The sequence below is a fragment of the Mirounga angustirostris genome, unplaced genomic scaffold (genome assembly GCF_029215605.1).
Source record: "Mirounga angustirostris isolate CCGP_5_RB_7025 unplaced genomic scaffold, mMirAng1.0.hap1 SCAF_12, whole genome shotgun sequence".
Classification (NCBI taxonomy): domain Eukaryota; kingdom Metazoa; phylum Chordata; class Mammalia; order Carnivora; family Phocidae; genus Mirounga; species Mirounga angustirostris.
In genome coordinates, this window is record NW_026991720.1 from 12,191,685 (window position 1) to 12,210,850 (window position 19,166).

The 19,166-nt window shown below is 44.5% G+C and overlaps 1 gene segment (V, D, J or C); it reads right to left on the reverse strand.

Moving 5' to 3' along the window:
- Positions 1-19,166, reverse strand: part of LOC123841825 (T cell receptor beta constant 1-like) — a 121,698-nt gene that overhangs the window by 93,731 nt on the left and 8,801 nt on the right. The window contains 3 exon segments of the C gene segment in view: positions 6,943-6,953; positions 9,065-9,276; positions 16,558-16,647. Coding sequence covers positions 6,943-6,953; positions 9,065-9,276; positions 16,558-16,647 — 313 coding nt within the window.

Genomic DNA, 19,166 nt, shown 5'->3' on the forward strand with positions numbered 1-19,166 from the left:
GACAGGGGAGACATGGCATGGCACATTTTCCTAGCTGAGGGGCCAGAGGGAGAAGACCACAGAAAAGATTCCCCAGCATCCCCAGAGTAACCATGCTTTCTCAGTGGCACAAAATCATGCTAGAGCAAGAGGTGCTAAATGGCAATCCAGGGCTAGCCCCTGTTTGTGTACAGTTTTCCTGGGGAGAGAGGCACTTCTGGAAAGACAACACAAGGAGATTAGAGAACCCTCTTCCAAGAAAAAGAAACCAAACTGCTGGACATTTAAAAACAACCATTGAAAGTCTCTGAAGGTTGTCCCCAAAATAGACAGCAAATGAGGAAACACTTATTCAAGAAAATCTAAATCTTAGTCAGAGCAGTGAGACTCTGGAGCATTTGAGCCGTGCCTCCTGCAACCCCCCCACCCCCACTCCCCAGCTCAGTGTGATGGAAGCTCTACTCCTTGTGGGTGTGGTTGAGGACACAGGGCTCCCTCAGTTTCTCCTGGCACAGACTACCAGCCTGTTTCATCCCAACAAGCTCCATGATGTAGAAACTCTATTCCTAGCAAGTGCAACCCAGGGGTCTGGACTCCCTTTCTCCACCCAGTGCCCACTCATAGGGTGGACCCTCTATTCCAGAAACAGCAGACCAAGACTCCTAAGCCTCAATCTTTCTCATTCTGGTTTGCTCATAGCCTGAAGGTTCCACACTGGGAGCCGCAAGTCAAAAAGACCAGGGCTTACCACTCCACCCAGGGACCCTCAGAGAACAGGGGTCTCACTCCAAGAGAAGTGGGCCCATGGGGGAAGCAGGCCCCAGGGATAGGGAGCTGCGTAACTCTGTTTTGACCTAAGGACCCACGAGTCTTGCTGAGATTTGCTTGGAATTGTATTGCATCCCACGACCTACTTTTCTTCCTACCCAGCCTCCTTCCTCCCTTTTTCTTCCTTTTCTCCTTCTTCCTTCCATCTCTCCTTACAGAGGTCAGATCTGCATCATGGCCTGATGGCCTCCCAGCCTCCTCCAGCTTTCTCCCCATTTTCTCAGCTAAATGCCCTGCATGACAGATCCAGGCTTGGCATCTACTTCTTGGAGGGCCTGAAGTAATGCTTCTTTCTTAGGTGGGTTTGGGGCTTCGAGAGGGGTCACAGTCCGTAGTAAGCTCTACTGAAGTAACTGTCAGTTCCAGAAAATTGTTGGTGCCTATAAATCCATCTGATGGCCCTGGATCTTCACAGAGGTTCTGCTCTTAAAAGACGTCCTCATCTGGCTGCTGGGAAATGGAAGCCCTGAGCATAAATGGGAAAGATCAGAGGAGACTGCAACTGGGACAAGACATCAGCCCAGAAGGAAGCCACTCCTTCCCATGTAAGTGGAATCGTGCAGCACCTGTCCTTCTGTGACTGGCTTAGGTCACTCAGCAGAATGTCCTCAAGGTCATTCATGTCATCACGTGTTGCAGGATTTCCTTCTCTTTCAAGACTAAATAACATACCATTGTATGTATATACCATATTATGCAAAATTTTAAGAGGGTAGATTTCATGTTAAGTGTTCTGGCCACAATAAAGTAAAATAAAACAAAATAAAATAAAATAAAATACAGACACCACTCACTCTTGTCCCCAGCTCTCTTCAAACTCTCAGAGCATCCAACACTGTGGTCTTGTGTTTATTTTCCAGCTTTTTCTATCAGATTCTCCTAAGATTTTAATTTCCCTCCTTCCCTAGGTGTGTCTTCATACTTCTAGTGACCATACCTGCTAGAGAACGAGGCAGTTCTATACTGCTCTGCTTGGCTAGAGCAAATCATACCCTCTTCCACCTCCTCCTCCCTCTTCTGGGCATAAGGATCAGACCAGAGCATAGAGCATCTGCATCTTCAGCCCCGGGCTCCGTGTTTTATCTGGGCTGGAATGAAGTGAGTCTTTGCTTTTCATTTCTCTCCTCCCTTTCTTCGAGAGGATGTCGAGTGTTCACATCATCTAAAGAATCTCTAATCTGCCCTCTGGTTGAATTCTTTTGCCATTTAGCTCAAGATGCAACAATTTCTTAAACCTTGTCATGGAGTCACGAATGAGGGGAGGGGGACCCAGAGACATTAGCCCCAACATCTCATTTGAAACATAGGCAGAAGCATAGAGACGCAGCCTTCATCATTTGTAAGGAAAGGGGTGTGGCCATATGGTGAGCGAAAGAAAGGAAAAGCAGACCACTGTAGTGATGGTGGGTGGCCTGGATGACAGCGTTTAGCTTCTCTGAATTTTACTTAGTTACCAAATGTGATCTTGGGTAGTACTTCTTGGCCTCTTGATTAAAGAGTTGGAAGCATGTGATGCTGTTGATGACCATACGGGGTGATGTGATGAGCCACTGCCTAGTAGGAATATCTATGTGTTCTTCGGAATTAAAATGAGGACACAGTTCCATCCTCTGAAGCAGACATCCCACAGCTAGCAGATGCTTGTTCTTTCCTGAAATGATGATACATGTGTTTATTCAATTGGCGATCATAAATATTTCAGTCTCTTAAAGGCCGTAAGATACATACTAGCTTTTAGAAAGCTGTTCTAATACATTCCAGAAACCCCTTTTATTTCAAACAAGCTGCAGTACTTGATATTTTTTTATTACTATTAAAAATAAAAATGTAGGGCAAATTCTATTCATTTTAATATTTCTTTTAAAGCACCACATCTAGTTTTGGGCATGTGTCTTATCTGTGTGCCACTTAAATGGTTCATACGCAAATTTACATCATGCAACGTAGTTAAATACCCTGTGAATAATACATGTGCCAGGCAGTTCATTCAGCTTCACATCTGGCACAAGTTTTTAGCAGTTCTAATTTTCCCTACTTGACAAGAAAACCATGAGACTGCAGCAAGGATTCATGAGAGTGGGGCCACCCCTTGTCTGGGCGGGCCTGCCCTTCATCATATTTCCAGGTCTCCAACTTATGTTAAAAAACAACAGTTTTTAAAAAGTTCCTATTTATGTACTGAAGAGAACAGAATGGGTGACTAAGGTGATCCTGGGAAAATACCACAAACCGAACGCTGAGTGAGTGTAACCACTTTTCCGCTCTTGGCCTAACTGTCAGTGGTTTTCGTAGGTTTCTGCCCGGCGTCTGTCTACAAACGAGGTGATGAGAGCCATAAACCCGCTTCTTATTATTGTTGTAGGATGGGCAGGTGGGATGGTCTAGAGGAGGCTCTTGGATCCAGGAAACAGAGAGGTTTATGCACAGGGGAGAGGTAACAGTGCAGCTCTGTGTCTTTACTGCTGGCGCAGAGATACACTGCTGAGTCCCCCAAGCCTGGCGAGAGGATGCTGAGAGAACAGAAAGAATTGTTGGACTGGGCGGATTGGAAGTTACCAGAGGTGTCTGCTTCTCTGTTAAGGTTTCTATTATAGTAGTAGAGCAGTAACTTTGGGGCTTGGCTCAGCTTCTGTTGGTACCAGTACATGTTTTCATGATTCAGATTCTGAGAACAGCTCAAATTCACTGGTTTTCCCACACTCGTAACCTGGTATCTTGGGCTCTGGATGACCATGGCACCCATGTGACCTGCAGAGAGAGAAAGAAAACGTAGAGACAGAGTCAAGAAGGAGACTGCTATGGCTGCCATAAAAGAAAGGTACGAAACTGAGGACAAGATAGCTTTAGTCAAAAGACTTCCTTTCTGACCAGGACTCACCTGCTCCAAGGTGACAAAAGGCCACACAGTGGAGACAAAAGGCCACACAGTGGAGCAGCCCGGGAGCCATGGCAGGACCACAACAGGAACGGGGCGTCGGCCTGCCCCAGACTCTGATCTGTGGGTGGAGAGATGGGCGTGCAGAGTCCCTGGTCCCTGACAGGTAGATCTGCCTGTGACGACCGCCTGCTGTTGGCTTCACCAAGGCAAGGGCCACTCCTTGTTGTGTATTACACACAGCTTCCGGCTTGGCAGCAGAACCCGGGCTGGGCCAGATCACGTGTGGAGTGGAGGTGGTGCTGCCCCATATTGCCCCTCTTCCTATATCTGCCCCAGGCTCATTTGGGCCTCTCTGTCTCACTCCTCATTTCTTACACCCTACAAGGCAGGTCAGAGGTTCCTCAACACAGGAAGAGCTTTTGCTAAACTATCATTTATAAACCTGTTGGGGTGTCTTTGTGTGTAGCTGTCGGCATCGCGGATGGATGACTGATGGCTGCAGACTATCCCCACCTTAATACAGAAGTCAAGCCCTGCAATTCCTCTAATTATATCCACACTTCAGAGAGTATCAAGGACATTCTCTACAACTCTCCGTTATCAGTGACACCATAATGCCTCCTTGTGGCCAGTAGAAAAGTGTCTAGAAGCATCTCTCCTATGGTCCCTGTATTTTCAACTCAGACTCTGAACTCAGGGAGCCTACCCGGCTCCTCTCGGGTTTCCCCTCCTAGGCCACATCGTGGCCCCCCTCTAGGTATCGAGGTAGCTGGTGCTCAGCCTGGTTGTTTCCCATCTCTTAGGGGTCACCATCTCTTGTTGCCTGATTCATAATGTTTTGAAAACTGTTGTTGCATATATTATGTTTATTTGTTTTAGCTGTTTGTAGTGGGAGGCTAAATCCGACTCATGTCAATCCATCTTGGGTAAAAGCACAAGTCTACTCTCAGGGCCATAATGAATTTCTTCCTGCTGGGTCCCCAAGAGTTTCAATGGTTATAGACCTTTTGGTCAGTTTCTGAGCATATGGTTTCCATTTCACACAGGAAGGGTAATATTTTATTCCACAAACATATAAGACTCAGTCTGGAATTTCAGATTCTCTCTGTTAATTTTTTTCTTTTATCTAGCACTTAAAGGCCTGACCAAATACTCAGTTTTCTAACTGCATTTCAGGGTCTTTGTATTGTAATAACATTTAGTCTATAAAGTCTGTGACCATTTGGATGCTCCAGGATGAATGCAGGAAATGTCATCATAGGTCCTGTGTCATGTCTATCATATGGGCACTGAAAAGTCAGCTTCAACTGTGAGGCCTAGATTTGGTCTGAAACCTGGTAGGTCCCCATAGCATTGGCTCTTCCTTGCTCTGCCTATAAATTCTCTTTTCTCTCCTAACTGGTGAATTTCTTTTTCTTTTTGGATTACCTATATATTGTGTAGGAGGTGAGGAGTATTTCAAATTTAGAAAGCAAAATGAATTAAGACAAGGGTAATTATCTTCTTCCCATTCTTCCTCTGTAGCTTCGTCCTAAATAATCAGAGGAACATTTTACAACTTCCTCCTTCCTAGAACAAACATATGCAAGTGTATATAAACTTAAATAAGGACTTTACTGATTTAATTTTTCTTTTCTTTTTTTTTATTTGTTTTTTTATTTGAGAGAGAGAGAGTGCACACATGAGTTGGGGGAGGGAAAGAGAGAGAGAGGGAGAGATAGAGAATCCCAAGTAGACTCCCAACTGAATGGAGAGCCCCACGCAGGGGCTCAATCTCACGATCCTGAGATCATGACCTGAGCTGAAATCAAGAGTTGGATGCTAAACCGGCTGAGCCACCCAGGAGCCCCTACTGATTTAATTTTTCTTAAATAACTTTATATACTATACAAATTATGTTCCCCTTGACAGTTTATCTTGATCATCCCTACAAAATAAATAAATAAATATACATATTTGGTTTTCTTTTAACTTTTTCATGCCTATGAAATGAAGCACAATACCCATAAATGAGATCCGATCATACATTCTAGGAACATTTTTTTTTTTCTTGGTGCTTTTATAGTCATCAAAAGCTTAACTATGATTGGGGGCACCTGGGTGGCTCAGTGGGTTAAGCATCTGACTTTTTTTTTTTTAAAGATTTTATTTATTTATTCATTCATTAGAGACAGAGAGAGAGAGGCAGAGGGAGAAGCAGGCTCCCAAGGAGCAGGGAGCCCGATGCGGGACTCGATCCCAGGACCCTGAGATCATGACCTGAGCCGAAGGCAGACGCTTAACCATCTGAGCCACCCAGGCGCCCAGCATCTGACTTTTGATCCCAGCTCAGGTCTTGATCTCAGGGTTGTGAGCTCAAGCCCTGCATTGAACTCAACCAGCATGGAGCCTACTTAAAAAAACAAAAAACAAAAAACCTTCAGCTATGATTGATGGATGAAACTAACAAGCAATAAAAAACACCAATTCTTTTAATAAAAGAAAAGTTTACAGGCCTCCTATGCTCAGATGGCCTTATGGACCTCAAGACACGGTCTATGATTGTAAGGCTGCTTGGTGAGAGTCAGGAGCTTTTTAGATTCTTTGTGCCACTGAAAGAGGCAGAGAGTAGACCTCACCCCGCACCCCAGGTAGGAAGAGTGTTAATACAGTAGAAGGAGAAGAAGAAAAGTAAAGTGTAAAATATTACAGTTCCTAATGGGGTTGAAGAGTTGCTGCAGGGCAGTCCCAGGGATGGAAGGAGAGGAGGTACTGGGAGAGAAAAGGATGCTTGAGAGAACGATTTTGGAGGTGGTTCAAATTATTTGTGATTACAGGTCTAGAATATAAAGAGTGGATGTGCGTATCTGAGATACACGGAGGAAATGATCATTGAAGTGAGCAAATGAAAAAACTGAGAAGCCCAGTATCATCTAGGTGTTGCAAGCCATCTAAGATGTTGGGGGTTTTAGGGTAGGAGAGATGAGAAATGCTTGAGAAGCAATAACAAAAAGCAAAAAGGATGCCGGTGCCCATGAGGATGACTCACAAAAACCAAAAATACCACCACTTAATGCCGGTAAGAGGAACTAAATTCCCTAACACTCCATTTCTACTGGGAAGTCAGGATCTGGGAACTGCAAATCTAGGATTATGACAGTGGATTTGGGTTCATAGGACAGTATTCACATGATCTTGAATTTCCAGTGAAACTTAAAACACAGACCTCTTAGAGCCAAATGCCACCAAAGCATTGCTGACTATATGACCAATCTTACGTGTATATGGGCTGCCATTGGAATAGCTGTGAAAAATAAGACTGGAATTTGAGAATTACCACAACCAGGATGAAATGCAAGGTAATGTCTATGAGTTTCAGGCAAAATCCAGAGAAGAGCTTGTGGTCCTGGATCCGACAAGGACATGCCCAGAGAAGTCAGGGTGTGCATTCAGAACTGGTCGAACTGGGTGCCTGGGTGGCTCAGTTGGTTAAGCGACTGCCTTCGGCTCAGGTCATGATCCTGGAGTCCCAGGATCGAGTCCCGCATCGGACTCCCTGCTCAGCAGGGAGTCTGCTTCTCCCTCTGATTCTCCCCCCTCTCATGCTCTCTCTCTCTGTCTCATTCTCTCTCTCAAATAAATAAATAAAATCTTTAAAAAAAAAAAAACAACTGGTCGAACGAAGTACACCGGGTGAGACATCATTTGGGAACTCTGTGTTTTTATGAATTAGGCACCTAGCCGTGGATTCATAGCTTTCTGAACAGCTGAAATAGCATTAGACAGCAGCAACCAGTGAGGAATAGATTGAAGGGGCAGACCCCCAGGTGGGTAAGGATAGAAAGAATTCAAATATTTCTCAAGAGAAGAGTACAGAAACATCCAAAGAAAAGAGTATCTGGGTCTATCATGTTCGCTTTCTATTCTTTTAGTTCTCTGCATGTGTGTTGTGGAAATAATAAAGTGGAATGTTACATGTAAATCAAATTTACATTAAAAAATGAATTCGGGCGTCTGCCTTAAGCTCTGGTCATGATCTCAAGGTCCTGGGATCAAGCACCATGTTGGGCTCCCTGCTCAGCCGGGAATCTGTTTCTCCTTCTCCCTCTGCCCCTCCCCAACTCATGCACATGCGCGCATGATCTCTCTCATAAACAAACAAACAAACGATCTCTAGGAGCATCAAATGATACAGCCGCTCTGTATTTCAAAGGTAAGAACACACTCACCAGGTAAGCCAGCAATCTCACTCCTGCGCATAAATGTATCCCAGAAAAATGAGAACTTATGTTCATCCAGAACCCTGAGCATAAATGTTTATATATAGAAGCTTTATTTGTCATAGTCAAAAACTAGAAACAACCAAAATGTCCCGCCGGAGGTGAATGGCTAAACAAACTCTGGTACATCCATGCCATGGAACACAACTCAGCGATAAAAGAAATGAACTATGGATAAATGCAGCAACTTGGCTGAATCTCAAGGGCAATATGCTGAGGAGAACAAGCCCATCTCAAGAGCTCACCTAGTATATGATTCCATTCATAACAGTCTCAAAATGACATTATAGATATAGAGAATAGATCAGTGGTTCCCAGGGGTGGGGGTGGTGTGTGTGTGTGTGTGACATTATAAAGGGAGATTTTGGGTGTTGCAACAGCTCTGCATCTTGACTGTGGTGGCGGCTGTGTGAACCTATACGTGTGACAGAAATAACGTAGAACTGCTTCCACACTCGTGGCCAATGTCAATTTCATGGTCTTGATAACTTGAGTATGATTATGTAAGATATGGCCATGGGTGGAAACCAGATGACGGGTGACTAGACCCATTTGTTCTACTGGGCAACTTCCTGTGAATCTATAGTGATTTTTAAATGAAAAGTTAAAAAAATGAGAGGGTGGAAAATAATTTTGCTACAATTAAGGAAGACTGTTTGGAAAACAGAGAACGAGAAGGGTTGGAAGAAATGGGAAGGGCTGGGTGGGTCTGTGGAGACAACCATGCCCGCTTAACCATTCTGATGAAGGCGTAGGCAGAAGGGAGCAAAGACCACTAACTTAAGAAAACCCAGGCTACGTGAGGCATGGTTTTGAGTTTACTTAATCACTTGAAAGCCCAGTGGGTGACATTCACCCTCAGTCTTGGACTCAGTCACCCTCTGTGAGGAATGCCAAAACCAACCCCCTATTGTCTTCCTACCAAAAGTTTTCTACTGTGATACTGAGAAGTATCTGTTCTTGCCTTCCCCAGAGACATGAAGAACACCAGACCCACATCCCTGTGCTGACAGCGGAGAAGCTTCGAAAGACTGCAGAGGACAGCTGGGGGCTGGAGGCAGAAGGGGAAGCTTGAGGGTTTCTGCACCGGGAGGGGATGACTCAGCAGCACTGTCTCTACGCTGCTGGCACACAGGTACGTGGCTGAGTCCTTGGGTTCTGTGGGCTTGATCGTCAGCATGGAGAATGATTTGTCAGGCATCTCTGCTGAGAACCGTTTCTTGGGCATCCCCGAGTCATCTATAGGGGCTTGATTGTTGAAGTAGATTCGCAGCTCTGGTCCCTGCCCCGAGGTCCCTCTATACCAGTAAAGGGCTGCGTGACCAGAATAGGCTTGCATCTCAGGGTTACTTCTTGTCCCGTCTTTGTCACCTTGTGCCTGGGTGTCTGGATGACTCCAGCATCTGTAAACTCTGTGGAAGGGGACAGAATCTGGGGACAGAATAAAGAACATTAATGGAATTATAACTGGAAATATCTAAAAATGCTGATTGTTTATTTCTGGGGACTCACCTCTTCCCAGGAGACAAAGGGCCACACAGCAGAGGAGCCTGGTGGCCATAGCAGGGTGGCCAGGAGGAGGCTTTACCTGGATGAGGCCCTTGTGGGCATGAACAGAGGGGTGGGGCATCCTAGTTCCTCTGAGTTCCACAAGGTGGAGAGTGCCCCAACAGTGATATTTATTGCTCTCTGTCACTGCTCATGGGACCTCCTTCCAAAGGTGAGCATTAATTCTCTACAGAAGATTGACTGGACTAGATCATAACTACTTCAGGATGTGGTTGGCTCATTCAAAGCACCTTCCCCAATTGTACCCGTCACAGCCCTGAGCCTCCAGGACTCTGCCCTCCTGATGCATCACATATCTACTGTCTGCTGGACATTTCCACTTGGGTGTGCCAGCAGGACCACAAATTCTGATACCAACACATTACTTTTCAAATCTCAAGACTTTCATTCTTCCTCTCATGGGCAATCTTTATCTCCCAGACACAAAATCAAAATAATTCCTTGCTTAATTAGGGCTTTGCCTCAGATTCCTCCCAGAAGCATTTTGACTTGGCCACCGCGCTCTTCGGGAAGAGACCTAAATGGAAGGACTGGGAAGAGACAGGATTGTGAAGATGTTATTCCTAGTGAAGGCTAGAGACCAACGCCCTTGTGCTGTGTGATTCCCCCCAGCCCACAGCACAGCGCTTCCTGTAGCTGCATTTCTATACGTAAGGGATCCCATTTTACTTCTCTGTGGTGAAGCTCAAAATGGCGTTAATCCTTCAGGCACGGGTATGGATTGTGTATGATAAATGAGAGCTTTAGCTCTCCTTGAAAATCCAAAATAAAGTACTCCCCAGTTAATCCTAATCTTCTCATGCCTAGCAAAACTCTACAAGGTTCTTCAATGATTAGCACCTGACTCTCTCCCTCTACTAAGGTAACTAATACTCACAAACTCTTTTGGAGGTGGGGATGGAAATCTGGAAAATGACCTGGTTCTTGGGGTATGAATAGTAATGATTTTTGTCCATAGAGAAGATGGAACACATTAGCTCCAGGTTTCCGCTGTTGGTGCAGAGCTATATTCCTCCAACTTCCCAAACTGGGAGTCTGTCAAGATGAGTAAGAAAGGTATGATTAGCCACTTGGAAGTTGTGATAGTAACACTTTCTTTTTTTTTTTTTTTTAAGATTTTATTTATTTATTTGACAGAGAGAGATACAGCGAGAGAGGGAACACAAGCAAGGGGAGCGGGAGAGGGAGAAGCAGGCTTCCCGCCGAGCAGGGAGCCCGATGTGGGGCTCCATCCCAGGACCCTGGGATCATGACCCGAGCTGAAGGCAGACGCTTAATGACTGAGCCACCCAGGCACCCCAACACTTTCCTAACAGTAGAGAATCAGCAGTTCTCACTCGCCAGTCCTGTGTTTACCTGTTTCAGGGTAGCATCCTGCAGCCCGTGGGTGAAGAAGGCAGAGCTGCTTACAGAGTTTAGGAAGCACAATATTAACATAGGTACGTGGAAAGCACCCTGAAATCAGGGCATAGCATTCCAGCAGGGATTTTCTTACCCCTGTCCAGGATCTATCTCCTCCAGGATACACAAGATCATAAAACAGAGAAGCTTCGAACATGTAACAAGTTCAGAAAGTGAGTGGGCTGACTCCTTCCTCAGTACTCTGATCTTTAGTTGAAAGAGAAGTCAGACTTAAAGCCACTCTAGGCCCTGGTAATGTTAATGTATTTATGGACTTCTGAAGGTCCAGAGCTGCTCTGACTTAGAATATAATCTGGCTGTCCTCAGAGCCCTGCCTTAACCCCCTGGCCTACCCCATCACCTGCAGTAGGATGGGACCAGGATGGGATTCGAACAGCTTCTCTGATGTTCCTGGCTCGGTAGCTATTTTGTTTTGCTTCTATCAGGACACACAGTTTTATCCAAGCAGCCCCTGGCCCCCAAGATCCTGTGCTTGCTCAGAGATGCCCACAGAGCATAGACAGATGGCCTTGGGGGCTCATTTCCTAAATCTTCTCAGCAGCTTAGCAGAAAGCTGGCTCAATGATCTATATTAACTTAGAGAACAGCAAGATCCTCTTTTCTATCAAGGCACTTCTACCGGGAAGGGGCTTCCGTTATTACATAGTCACAGAACAGTGCCCCACCCTGGCCTCCTGTCCCAGGGCAGGGCAGGGGCCCATTCCATAGAAAATTGGCCATGAGCTCTGCAGTCCATCTTTGACCCACCTAAACACACACCTCTGTGGGTTCGCAGGACTTGGGTTGGAGGATCGAGGGGATGGGAACCATGTGTGCTTGTTCGTTTCTCCACGTGTCTATTTTTCCCACAACACACACAAAAACTATCTTAGTTTGGACTGATGGTGCTACTGTGGTGTGTGTATGTGACCCCTTTGCCTGGGAACCATTCTATGCTTGCCTGCAGTTTCAAGCTCCCTATTGGTCTTAACCCATTTGCACAAGAATAGAAGTCTTTGGGTGCTTCCCTTCTCTCTCCAACATTCACCCAGTGTCTGCAAATCAAGATCATGATTCAGCCATCAAGCCAGAGCTTCTCACTAAGGCCCACGGCCAGGCGACTCTCCCAGCTCCTCCCCAGAGCCGCTGAGCGGTAATGGAACCAGTGTCTCCTGGTGGCCAGTGGGGTAGGAGCCAAAAAAGGAAATGAGCCTTTTTTGTCAAGACCCAAAGAGCCCTATGCTGTGTTACGTGGGTGTAGGCGCAGATGTTGGTATTTTAGGGGCTCAAAAATAATAACCCTTGTTTCTAAGACTGAAAACATTTGAGAGAGAGATACTGAAGTCAGAGAAACTGGAATCCAAATGGCAGCTTTGGTGCTGGTGAAAGTGGGGCTGAAAGGTGCAGCTTCAGTAGCATTCCTCTGAATTGAATGGCCAACCCCCCTGACTTCTGTACTGAATAGAGTAGGCCTACTGATTTTACTGGAATTTAAGGCAGGAGAACAGAAAGTGTCTTCCCCAGAGGCAGAGAAATGCAAAGATACAAGCTGGAGGGTGTGATCTGAGCCTGTTTGGTTCCTTCCTTTCAAAAGTCACAATCAGCTAACTCCGCTCTCCTGCTGCAGAGAAGAGAGAGGGGAGGGGTGGTGGCTGGGGACACTGCTCTGGAGGACCGCCCCATGAAACAGAGCGGTGAATAATATTGTACGCAAGCGTTTCACTTGTGAGCAGAAAGAGATGAGCATCTGTTAGGACAGTTCTGCTCCCACCTGGAGTCATCTCCTCCCATATCATTACTGCTCCTTTGGACACCCCCTGGAACAACAGCTGTGCAATTAAGCAGGGTCTCAGAAGATATGAAATGATTCAGAACAGTAGAGTAATTAACTCCAAGTCCACACTGGCTGAAAAACTGAGAATTAGCTATTCTCCCTTTCCTCCCCAATCTGTCCTGCCATATTTCCCATGATGACAAAATAGAGGATCAGTGCCAAAATGAAATGACATCATAATGAACTACCAATAATAAAATACCAACACCCAGCGACGCTTTGAATCTGAATATGTATTACCTTCATTATAAAATTCCTTGTAAGCATCCAGGGAAGTCCAATTCCATTTCTTTTTTTTTTTTTTTTTTTTTTTTATCAACTGACTCTCTTTGCTCAAATATGGAATGTTCCAGGCCTTGAACCATATTTATTCCTACTCTAGCTTTTTAGTTCTACAAGAATGATGCAAATGTAATCATTTTATTTCCCTTTGCTCTTACCTCATTCTTTAAGAAAGATTAGGTTGAATTTCCAAAAGTAGAAAATGCTTTTAAAATTCATCCTGTTCCTTCTCAAACATAGTAATGTTAGTAATAGTCACTGGAACTAAATTTTTAAATTTTATGTTTGCATCCTGATCCAAGTCATTAATCTTTCTAATATAGTCTCGATGTTATCTCTGTGATCCTCCCTAGTGAGAAATGTGACATTAAGGAAATCTGGGTCTTCTAAGACAAGCACTATGAAAACAAATATTGCATATCTTCAAATTCCTCTGCTAATTCCAGCTACAAGGTATTCTCATTGTTTTGCCTGCTTCCTCTTTAATATGCCCCATTTTTCCTAAGCCATTCCTAAGATTCATAATTTTATAAATATATTTATATATTGTATCTGTAATAGGCACGCTCTTGTAAAGCACAGGCTATAGCTGGCTCTCAGAATAATTTCAGTATTTTCAATGGATCTTTCTAAGCATTCCCCTGTCAAAACTGTCCAGACTGTATGTAGTCATTGTGGTTCTGAAGGCCACTCTCATCTTTTGGGGAGGCATTCCAATGGAATGAGTCCTCTGAGGTCCTGCATGGTTTCCTCTATTAGACTTCTTGGGGCCCAGTTATCTGATCTGCCTGAGTATCAAGAAAACATCTCTCTTCTTTAATAACTCCTTTGAGAGCAACTGAACCCAATGCTTGTCCTCTTCCCTTTAAATCTGTCTTTCCTGGCCCTCAGGATTCCTTTTTCCTTTCACATGAGAGTATGAAGTCTCCTAAGATTTTAACACTTCTCCCAAGGAAATCTCCTTCTTCCTCCAGTTGAGTAAATCTGTATTTTAAATTTTGTTTGCTGTAGATTGTAAATGCTTAAAAAGAATCTGGTCCCAAATTTCTTGTGTTTGAATCCCATTCCCATCATTTCTTAGCTATATGACTTTTGGAAAATTATATACATTTCTTCTTCTTCAATTTCCTTGTCTGTAGAATGGAGTACTAATTGAATGTTTTCAGCTTCTAGCAGGATATAGTAAGAACCATATAAGAACTTTCTACTATAAATAGTTTCCCTTTGTTCCTATCCTGATGGCAAAGAGAAAGGATAGCATGCAATGTTTCATCCATGCTCTTAGCACATGAAACTCTCTGTGACATTTTGTTCCAGCCACAAGAGCTCTTTTGTTTGTCCTCTAAGCTTTTGCAATAATTATGTTGATTGATTCTGGGTCTTTGTGTGTACATGATCTAACTTATTTCTCCCTGAGAGTCCTCCTAATTACTTTCTCTTCAAGAGAGAGGGTCTGGCCAGTTTATGCTTGCTATCATGTACAATAAATTATTTCTGTCTGGGAGTTCACCAATTACTGATAGTTCACACTCTTTGACTTTCAAGAAGACTCTTGGAAATATAAATTCTCCCATGACAAGCCACGTAATGAGACTATTTCAATAGGTATGTTCTCACTTCTGAAAGACTCAGTATTAGATTTGACCTTGTATTTTTAATCTCTGAACAGTAAATGGGAAGGTTGTCATCAACCAGGATCTCAAAAAATATCCAGACACAAGTAGCTGCCATTTTATAGCGCTCTGTATAATGGAGAGCCCATGCCTACAGCTGCGTCATCCAAAATACATATTCTGCACTTGAATTGAGGAGTAGGGATTGCAAGAGGTCTACATATTCTGCACTTGAATTGAGGAGTAGGGATGGCAAGAGGTCTATTACTAAACCCAAATAAATCTGTTGGATGTTATAGATACATAATTCAAATAATCTACATGGAACTGCAGAGATCATGGTCTGTTCAACTCCTAATGAGATATAGCTCTGATCACTGACACTGAACAAAGTGCAACATTTGGCCACTTAGTTTTAGATTATTTAAACAGAGAAAAATTATGGCAAATAAAGTTAAGCCCCTCTTTACCACCCCCTTTGGTTCTTTCTTTCCCTCCATGATATAACCATTATTTTGGGGTCAGTGAATCTATCTCCTGCTTTTGCTTTTACACTTTTGTTTGCATATGGGTTTTATCCACAACCACAGTCAAAACATATTTAATAAATGCATAAACTGTCTGTGTGATGATTAGGTCACCAAGACTGATGACAGGATTCATGGTGGGGAGAAGTAAAGGGGAAGGAAGAAGTAAGTGCAACACTCAAGGGTCATATTCCGAGGTCATATGTGTCAAGGAGCTGGGTTTTAGAGCAGGCGAGGAAAAGGGTCTGGGAGCAGCAGGGAAGGGCCAGGACGAAGAACACACTGAAATCAGACATGGAAGCAGGTTCTGTCCCAGCGTAAACACAACAGAAACGGAATCTGATTTTTCACTGTTTCCATCTTGAAAGGCAGGACCCCGGAATGGCAAAAAATGGGAGAACGACAAGTGGAATTTGGCTGTATGGCAGAACTCATTGAACCCGAATCTCTTTGGGCAGTCAGAATTCAGGCGTCTCTGCACCAATTGCCAGAGATGCCCCGATAAGGGCTGAGAAGGGTTCAGTACCTAAAATAAGACCGTGGAAAAGAATAATTTTAACCATTCAGAATGGATTGCAGAATGGAATGGAAGTGTCTAGCATAAGTCAGAAGAAGAATATAGATTCAGGATGTAGGATCAGGAGGAAAGAGGGCAAAGTAAGTGTGTATAGGTCTGCACACTTGTAGATACTCAGTGTGGAGCCCGTATTTATTGTCCCAGAGCAGGCAGCCGAAGAGGCCCCATCAGCCCTGAGTCCCACACAGCCGTCGGCTGGCAGTGGCCTCTGCTGTCTATCCTCAGTCAGGCCAGGACTCTCCTCAGGCAGGACAGAGACTGATAAACCCCAAGATTCCAGGAGTGGTAGCTGGTAGCTCATGGAATAAACTGTCTGCTTTGCCCGTATTTGAGATGCTCTTTGAACATAATGAAAAGGCCCCACATAAACATTAAGTTACATTAACCTTAGAAAGGAATGTCCACAGTCACAGTGAAGAGGCTTCTGTTACAATCAGGAAAACTTGTGGTGGGTGGGGAAATTCTGTTAATACCCAGTGTTAGGAGAGACTGAAGAGGACCGAGGAGTTCTGAAGACATCGGTTATCAGGAGCGCCTACCGTTCGGATGGGGATGGCAAATGCAGGAAGGCAGGAAAATCTACAGGGTGTGTCATTAAAGTCTATCTGACACGTGGTGAGTTCTGAGCTCACAACTTGTCAGGAATCCCTGAAACCCATTTCCTAAGTTATTTCCTACATAAGATTTTCTCTGTTGATACCTTATCATTTTCTATCGTTGTCAGGCCCCTAAACCCACCCACTTATACCGGTGAAGGAGCAGAAGAGACCTTTACTCAGACAGCTGGGGGCTAGAAAAGGGCTGTGTGACCAGAAATAGGCTTGCATCTCAGGGTTACTTCTTGTCCCGTCTTTGTCACCTTGTGCCTGGGTGTCTGGATGACTCCAGCATCTGTAAACTCTGTGGAAGGGGACAGAATCGGGACAGAATAAGAAAAATATTGGAGTCACAACAGGGAAACCCAGAAGGAGAATGTTACATATTCTGGGGACTCACTTACCTCTAGGAGACAAAGGACCCCTAAGAGACAGAGGGCCGGGGTGCCCATTGCAAGGTGAAGGCAGATGTGGAACAGCCCAGACCAGGGCCCTTGTGAGCATGAGCAGAGTTTCGAGTTTGGGGACATTCTATCTCCACGAGATGTGTCTGTCAGTGACATCACTAAATAAGCCGCCACCCCAACTCAGGAGCTCCCTGCAGAGGAGGCTGCGTCTCTGAGAGATGAATCAGACACAACTGAACCCAGCTACAGCTGCCCTGGGATACAGACTTACGCAACCAGAGCCTAAACTCCAAGTATGTGCAGATTACTTCATTGTCTCCCTGCAAGCCAGCTTCTCTGCAAGCTCTCATACTCCCCTCACTAGTGGCTTAAGGCTCCTGGTCATATACACATGCTCAAAACCATCCATCTGTTAGTTAGGAGTCAGGCTCTGAGCACTCCAGGAAAAACAAGAACACCAGCTGCATTGTTAGGGCTCCAGGGGCTGAATTGATGAGAACTGATTCAATCTGAAAGCTCTTACTTGCAGAGAAAAACCTTTCTGAGTTTATTTATCCTTGAGCTCTATTAAATTCTCAAAGCCCATAGGATAGGATCTTCCACACTTCTCTACCCCCACCATGAAATAAGTGGAGGATTTTCTCATTCTTGAAGACTTGCAAATAGAGTTGATTTAAATATATTCTTACTCCTAGAAAAGATCATTGTTTTTAAATCAGTAACACTGAGCCTTTCCCTCTAAAAGAGGTCTGATGCCACAAACCCTCTTCTGCTCATGGTAAAGGTTATGGAGAGCAGAGAGAAGCCTGTTTTTTGGGTTGGTCAGTTAAGTTGTTAATCAAGAAGAAGGACCAGTTCAAGTCCATATTTTGTGGTTAGCATAGAGACGTACTGTTGAGTCCTCTGAATCTAAGGACCACATGCTAATTTTATTATAATATTTTTAAGATTTTATTTATTTGAGAGAGAGAGAAAGCACGAGCAAGGAGGGCCAGAGGGAGAAGCAGACTCCCCGCTGAGCAGGGAGCCAGACACGGGACTCGAACCCAGGACCCTGGGATCACGACCTGAGCTGAAGGCAGATGCTTAACCCACTGAGCCACCCAGGCGCCCCGACACATGCTAATTTCAAAAAGCAGATATTTTTCAGACTGGATTATGTTACCTGAGGTACCTGTTTATCTATTGGTTTCTGTTGGATCCAGAATGTAAATCTCTGGCCATTTTTCTGTTTCCAAAAAGATCATTGTTCGCTCTTTCCTTGTTACCATGTACCTAGGTGTGGTAGACAGAATGACAGCTCCCCAAAGATGTCCATGTCCCATCCCTGGAATTGTGGGTGTGTTATATTACATAATAAGGGGGAATGAAAGTTCCAAATGGAATTAAGGCTGCTGATCAGCGGACCTTAATATAGGAAGTGCATACTGAAATTTAAAGGTGGGCCCAATATAATCCCAAGGGTCCTAACATGTGGAAGAAGGAGGAAGAAGAGTCAGAGTCAGAGTGATACAGCACGAGAACAGACTGACCAGTCATTGCCGGCTTGGAAGATGGAAGGGATCTATGAGCCAAGGAATGGTGGTGGCCTAGAGGTTGAAAAAGACAAGAAAACAGTGTCCTTAGAGCCCCTAGGACCCTGCTGACACCTTGATTTTAACCCCAGTTAGATCCATGCCCCATGGTTTAACCCTTAAGCCCTCTCCTTCCAGGGGACTTGTTCAGCCCCTCTGGACTCCAGATGACAGTGAAGCTACAGTGCCTCCTAGTGGCCAATGGGAAGAAACAGCACCAATGTGTTTTCTTGTCAGCACAGAAGGGGAGTTGTACTTTGTTTCATTGAGTACAAGGGGTATATGGGTGTATGATTTGTTAATATTAGAGGGTCAACAGCTAATATTGTCTTATTGTGGCCTAAGATGGAACCGATAGTTAGACATTGGAGCCATACAGGTGGACATGATGATGTCCTTTTTGATGATACTGGTAAATACCAAAATAATGGTAAATAATGGGGCTCAGATGTGACACCCCCTGGTCTGGCTAACACTATATTGAGTCAGAATTTAACTCATTTTCTCTCTCCTCCAAACTGCAGTCTACCTTGTATGAAAAGGAAAGTTCTCCACTAATCTTAGTTCATGTTGAGAAAACACCAAGGAATCGATCTCTTCTCTAGGTACCAGGAGGAAGGCACAAAGATGAAGAGAGACTAAAGAAAGATGAAGAAATTAAATGAGATCACTTATTTCCCTTCCCATATAGAAAAGTCAATAAGGAATGGGAAGATTAGAACAGAAGTATTAGTGGGCCACCTGGGTGGCTCAGTCTGTTAATTAAGGGTCTGCCTTTAGCTCAGGTCCTGATCCCTGGGTCCTGGGATCAAGCTCCCTCTCCCTCTGCCCGTCCCCTCTGC